Source organism: Chanos chanos, chromosome 6 (genome assembly GCF_902362185.1).
Source record: "Chanos chanos chromosome 6, fChaCha1.1, whole genome shotgun sequence".
Classification (NCBI taxonomy): Eukaryota; Metazoa; Chordata; class Actinopteri; order Gonorynchiformes; family Chanidae; genus Chanos; species Chanos chanos.
The window spans coordinates 45528173-45534557 of NC_044500.1; the positions used below are offsets into that span (position 1 = coordinate 45528173).

A 6385-nucleotide genomic window follows, 5' to 3' on the forward strand; every position below is an offset into this window, starting at 1 on the left:
TAAAAAAAAAAGATAAAAAAGTAAGTCATGTGCTACCTTTCATTATCATTTAGTATGGAATAAAACCATGGAAATCAGCTTATCAACCATTAATACAGGACGGCTCTTCAAGACTTAACATAACACTGCACTTCAAAACTTAACACAACACTGCTCTGCAAGACTTAACACAACACTGCTCTTCAAGACTTAACACAGCACTGCACTTCAAGACCTAATACAGCACTGCTCCTTAAGACTTAACACAGAACAGTGTTCATAAACATAGGAGCTGGAGATGTGTGTAATGCCCTCCAGTTCCAAGTCTTCATATGTTAACAGCTACGTGTGCGTGCGTGCGTGCGTGTGTGTGTGTGTGTGTGTGTGTGCGTGTGTGTGTGTGCGTGTGTGTGTGTGTGTGCGCGCGTGTGTGTGTGTGTGCGTGTGTGTGTGTGTGTGTGCGTGTGTGTGTGTGTGTGTGTGTGTAATAGATAGACAGATAGATAGATTTGTAGATGGATTATTTGATTGATTGATTGACAGGCAAACAGGCAGATCTCTACACGCAGGTAAGATGGAGAGGTAAAAGAAGAACGCAGAAAGACACTGAGAGACAGGCAGAGCAGAGCAACAGCAGGAGTGAACACATGTGCTCAGTTGGAGGATGGAGGCTGAATGTGGAGGGAAAGATAAGAAGGGACGAATTAGAAGAGAAAACGCGACCGAGGACAGGAGAGCGAACTGACTCAGAAACGCTATCATGCTCCTGTAATCCGGCTACGTTTCCTTTATTGATCCGGACAACTTCAGAATCTGTTGGTTCAATGTCCTGTCAATACCAGCGATTTACAGTAAGGGCCAGTATGACTAACTTCTCCCTGTTGCTCATCTGAAACAGACTAGCAGTGAATGAATGCATTTCTAAAGCATTACCAGATGCTAATCACACATTTATCAGGTCATTAATGGAGGATTGTGAGCTCAGGAGAGGTACACAGATGATGTCATGTGGCCTCATATTGATTAGCCTTAGCTAGGCTTAAGAACACAAATACAAACTGATTGCTAATCAGCCACCATAATGAGCATGCACAGTCGGTTTATATGGAGGTAGATAAAGCCAACAGGAATCGCAGAGCTATCAAGCACTTTTGTTGTTGTTTTTTCTCCTCCCAAAACAATCCCACGTTTCCATTTTCATAGAGGGGAAGAAAATGGGTTCTACTGAAATCGGGAGTCATCAGCTCTGGCCCTGGAATTTTGAAATTACTCTGGATTTTGTTTAGCAGCGGGCTGTTACGTGTCAACCATCTGCTTACGTATGAAGACACCTGTTTGATGGGACAGGAAAGTTCAATTTAACCAGTACTTCAGGAGCTGAAGGCCTGAACTGAACTGGGTTTAGGTTTTATAGCATGGGGTTGTTTTTTTTTCCATTTAAAGGGTGTTTTTCACCTCACAATCTTTACATATCAGGTACTTGACCAGATGAGATATTAGAAACATTTAATTTTTGTATTAAAAGGGAGGTAGCATATTATCAAATTATTTTCTGTGTTGTGCTGGTTTTTTTCCCCCTGGAGAGATCGGGCTGACATAATGAATGGGCACCTGATGATGCTAGTGTGTGAACGTAATGTGTGGCAATTAACATATGTAAATCAAGAATGTCAAGTTCACACAAGTTTATGATGTAAGAGGCTTGAATGTCCCCTTTTTGTAATTACATGGACTGACTGACGAGCTAACTGACTATATTTCTTCCTCTTTTACATCAATAACCAATTAGTTAAAAGCTTGCAAAGAAATCATTTTCACGCCACGGCGGTGAATGTGAAGTCAGCCGGCACAAGGAACGCTTTTGGAAAAAGATAGATCATTTGCCTAATGTTTTCTCTGCGCTATCGGAGCACAGTTAATCTGTACGTGAGAGGTGAAGAGAGAGGTGCATGCGTGCGTGTGTGCGCGCGTGTGTGCATGCATGTGCGTGCGTGCGCGCACGAGTGTGTGTGTATATGAGATAGTGTTACATCATGCCAAGCTAATCCAGGTTATGACCCCTCCATAAAACAGACACCTAGTTTGGAATATACTGAAACCAGATGAGACTGCTGCAGCAAACTAAGGTCTTTTCTTTTCTTCTCTTCTTTTCTTTTCTTTTTTCTCCTCCTTTCTGGCTGTCAGTTCCTCAGTGCTTTGATAAGCTAATCACAGGCCTGACAGGCACACTGATTTCAAGTTTACAGTGAGAGCATTGTGGGAGTGAATGAAAATGATTTTTAAAAGCGACTGGGCGCCTCAGAGAACTAGGTGCCGGTTCCAAAATGCGTCATCCGCTCTCTGGAGCTGAAAGGGATCATTTCCGACCCTCTTCAACGCACCCCCTGCAGCTGTGCCTCGCCGCGTAACTCGCTCCCTCTCAAAAAGCCTGCCTCGGCCGCGCCCCCGCCGGCCCCGCTCAATTACAGGCTGGGAAGAGGGAAGCTCGGGCCCGCGGGCCGATTATGGTGCAGGCCGGCCAAGGAGGAATGTTATCTTCCATTCCGGCCTGAGCGGACACGCGCACAGGCGCTTAAACACACACACACACACACACACACTTCCATGAACACACACACACACACACACTTCCATGCACACTCACACACACACACACACACACACACACACACTTCCATGCACACTCACACACACACACACACTTCCATGAACACTCACACACACACACACACACACACACACTCTCGCACACAGCTGCAGAAGTCTAACCAGCAGGCTCGAAACATGCTAGGTCACCCAGAGACAGATATGCAGGAAGACCGGAGCTGTGGTTAAATAAGGGCAAGGCGGCTTCCCTGAAAGCGCAATAACTAGTCATTGTTTATTGTAAATATTACTGGAAATACAGCAATGAAGTGTTGAAGAAAAGTGCAGAATGCCTGACTGAAAAACATACATGTGTGTGGTTACATCCATAATAACATATAACAATAAACAAACCAAACATACATACGAATAAGCTCAAACACTACATGCACACTAACACTGTAAAGGTCCACAGCTCTGACAAGAGATAAACATGTAAATGTTAAACCAGTAAATGTTAAGCTTTGTTGGTCACATGAAAATGCTAGTGGATAAATAACATGTGGGTATGTATAGAAATGACACAATAAAACACTAAAATATGTCGTAGCTAACGGAACATGCATGACAAATGTATAAATATGTAGCGTTAAATAAATGTAAATCAGTTACAGCAGCAACAGAAAGTGATGAAATGTGTTGGGGGGGGGATGACTCCCCGAGCGTGTGGAGCAGCAGGAAGACCTGGTGTAGCAGGTGGCTCCTGCCATATTGGCTAAACATACAGCAACATGCTTAAAGTAACATCATTATGGTTGCCATGCCGTTGCCCCTGGAAACGTATACGTTCACCAAACATTCCACAGTTCTAACCCCTCTGGGCTTTGTCGAATATTCTAGAATCCTCAAAGAAGTAACCCCTGCATGGCATGGATATACATGACATGAGTACATTTCAGCGGCCCCAGCGACCGGAGTTTCGCCCGTGTGTTTTGATTCCTCTCGACGTCAGACTGCGGCCTTTCTCCACAGAATGGCCTGCTGTGGTTTGTTGGTGCGAGTGAGTCTAGCTTCAGCCTTCTCCTCTTCATCCAGTAGATGCTGCATGTAACAGGAAGTGCCTAACAGGACATGGCCAGTGGCCTCCATCGTAAACAGAGTCCACCGAAGAGCCTCTCTGTCGAAAAACACACACACACACACACACAACGTCAGAGAAACAGTGGGTCTGTCAGAAAAAAGACAAGGAACGGAGAAAAGAGACAGACGGAGAAAGAGGGTTGGACAAAGACGGAGAGCGAAGAAGGGTAGAGGAGGAGAAAAAAAGAGAGAGGAGAGGGGGTAGAGGGAGGAGAAAAAAAGAGAAGAGAGGGGGTAGAGGGAGGAGAAAAAAAGAGAGGAGAGGGGGTAGAGGGAGGAGAAAAAGAGAGAGGAGAGAGGGGGTAGAGGGAGGAGAAAAAAAGAGAGGAGAGGGGGTAGAGGGAGGAGAAAAAAAGAGAGGAGAGAGGGGGGAGAGGGAGGAGAAAAAAAGAGAGGAGAGGGGGTAGAGGGAGGAGAAAAAAAGAGAGGAGAGAGGGGGGAGAGGGAGGAGAAAAAAAGAGAAGAGAGGGGGTAGAGGAGGAGAAAAAAAGAGAGGAGAGGGGGTAGAGGGAGGAGAAAAAAGAGAGGAGCGGGGGTAGAGGAGGAGAAAAAAAGAGAGGAGAGAGGGGGGAGAGGGAGGAGAAAAAAAGAGAGGAGAGAGGGGGTACAGGGAGGAGAAAAAAAGAGAGGAGAGGGGGTAGAGGGAGGAGAAAAAAGAGAGGAGAAAGGGGGGAGAGGGAGGAGAAAAAAGAGAGGAGAGGGGGTAGAGGGAGGAGAAAAAAAGAGAGGAGAGGGGGTAGAGGGAGGAGAAAAAAAGAGAGGGGGTAGAGGGAGGAGAAAAAAAGAGAGGAGAGGGGGTAGAGGGAGGAGAAAAAAGAGAGGAGAGGGGGTAGAGGGAGGAGAAAAAAGAGAGGAGAGGGGGTAGAGGGAGGAGAAAAAAGAGAGGAGAAAGGGGGGAGAGGGAGGAGAAAAAAAGAGAAGAGAGGGGGTAGAGGGAGGAGAAAAAAAGAGAGGAGAGAGGGGGTACAGGGAGGAGAAAAAAAGAGAAGAGAGGGGGGAGAGGGAGGAGTGCTCCGTGCCTTAGCGGTCACCTTGCCTTTTTCTCGGTACAGCTCTTATTCTCTTGGTAAAAGTGCAGTGCATGCAGAAAGCAGACAGGGGCTCAGCCTTCTGTCTCTCTCTCTTTCTTTTTTTTTTTCTTTTTTTCTTTTTTTTGCCTTGGATGTGCACAACGTAATCCTCTGTCACAACCTCTCGACATAAGACTGGAACTGGAGGCCATCCTCCAAACAGCATGGATAACATAATCCAAAATATTAATCTCAAGCAATCAACCTGACGTTTTCACCCTCATCTTTATCCTTGGTATAATCTCTGTGCACCTCTAACCTCACCAGACAAGCACACACATACAGACACATAAACACACACAAACACACACACACATAAACACACTCACACATTCACACATCCGTTAAATGGACACACTCACTTTAACATCCTCTTGGCTTGATAGCAGTGTAGGTCATAGGACACAGAGTACATTCCGTACAGCGTGGCCTTCACATTTAAACAGCCAATGAACTCCTGGGGGTGGTTTTTGTACAGGTCAAAGGTCAACTTTGCAACATCCTTCCTCCTCTGCTGTTGATCGAGGTGGACTTGACTATCCTTATTCTGAAAGATGGTGAAAAAGAGGAAGAAAGCCAGAGAGAGAGAGAGAGAACATTGTACACATTGGATGAACACAACACAGGGTCAGCAAGAAAGAAAGAAAGAAAGAAAAAAAAAAAAAGAAAGAAAGAAAAATACTGGTGTTTTTGTGGTTGGAGGGCACAGATTTCTTGCTGGTTCATTTTTTATCCCCAGCAGGACTCGATTAAACTCGGGTGTTAGTAGTTACAACACGTCTCGGGACACCCCAGGCACTTTTCTGGGGAGAAATTCCGAAGAGGGCGAGGAGGAGAGGCACGAGGGGGGGGGGGGGGGAAGGAGAGCTTTTCAGACCAAACTGTCAAAACCTGATGGATGAACGTAGAAGCCAGGTCGGAATCACCCCCACCTCTGCGTCAACCCCTGGCTCGGCCATCCCGAAAATTAATTTAACGTCCTTTAGAATCCAGATTAATACCCGAGCGGATGATTCGCGGGTGACGGACAGCGGATGAGGAGGAGAAAATGGCATATGCTAATGTGAGAGACTTAGCGTGAGAGGACCTCAATAAGCAAACACGCTAATGGCATTCACAGGAGCACAAAATCATTACTGACACAATTAAGTCTGCGTATGCAAATCGCCTGCTGTGTACAAACACCGTTAAAAACTGCCCAGACGCCGTCTTAACACTTTACTGTTGGCCCCTGCTTGCTTGATCTGCTTGTGTGGAGAAAATTGACCAGACGCTTTGGGGTGGAGTGGGGTGGGGGGTGATGGTGGTGGGGGGGGGGGGGGGGGGGGGGGGGGGGGGTTTGCCGTTGGGAGCACAGCAATGTTCCCATTTTCCGAAAAAAACAAAACAAAAACAAAACAAACAACAACAACAACAACAACAAAAAAAAACAAATTTGATGAGTTTTGCCTTTGTTTCCAAACATCTGTTATTGCCACTCAAAGGGCAAAGTTTCACCATAGACCTTTTCCTCTGTTTGTGCTGTCAGAGCTTATATGTATATCTGATGGGTTGTACACAGCTTGTCATCCGTCACCTGGATGCCAGAGTGAGAAATGTTTTGTCAGATG

At 45.9% G+C, this 6385-nt stretch overlaps 1 protein-coding gene across 1 annotated transcript in view; it reads right to left on the minus strand.

Moving 5' to 3' along the window:
- Nucleotides 1-2830: 2830 nt before the first annotated feature.
- The window catches only part of cidec (cell death inducing DFFA like effector c), a 7583-nt gene continuing 4028 nt past the window's right edge, over nucleotides 2831-6385 (minus strand). The window contains exons 5-6 of the mRNA XM_030776364.1: nucleotides 5138-5322; nucleotides 2831-3742 (exon numbers count right to left, since the gene is read on the minus strand). Coding sequence (XP_030632224.1) covers nucleotides 3574-3742; nucleotides 5138-5322 — 354 coding nt within the window. The 3' untranslated portion in view covers nucleotides 2831-3573. The remainder of the gene's footprint in view (nucleotides 3743-5137; nucleotides 5323-6385) is intronic.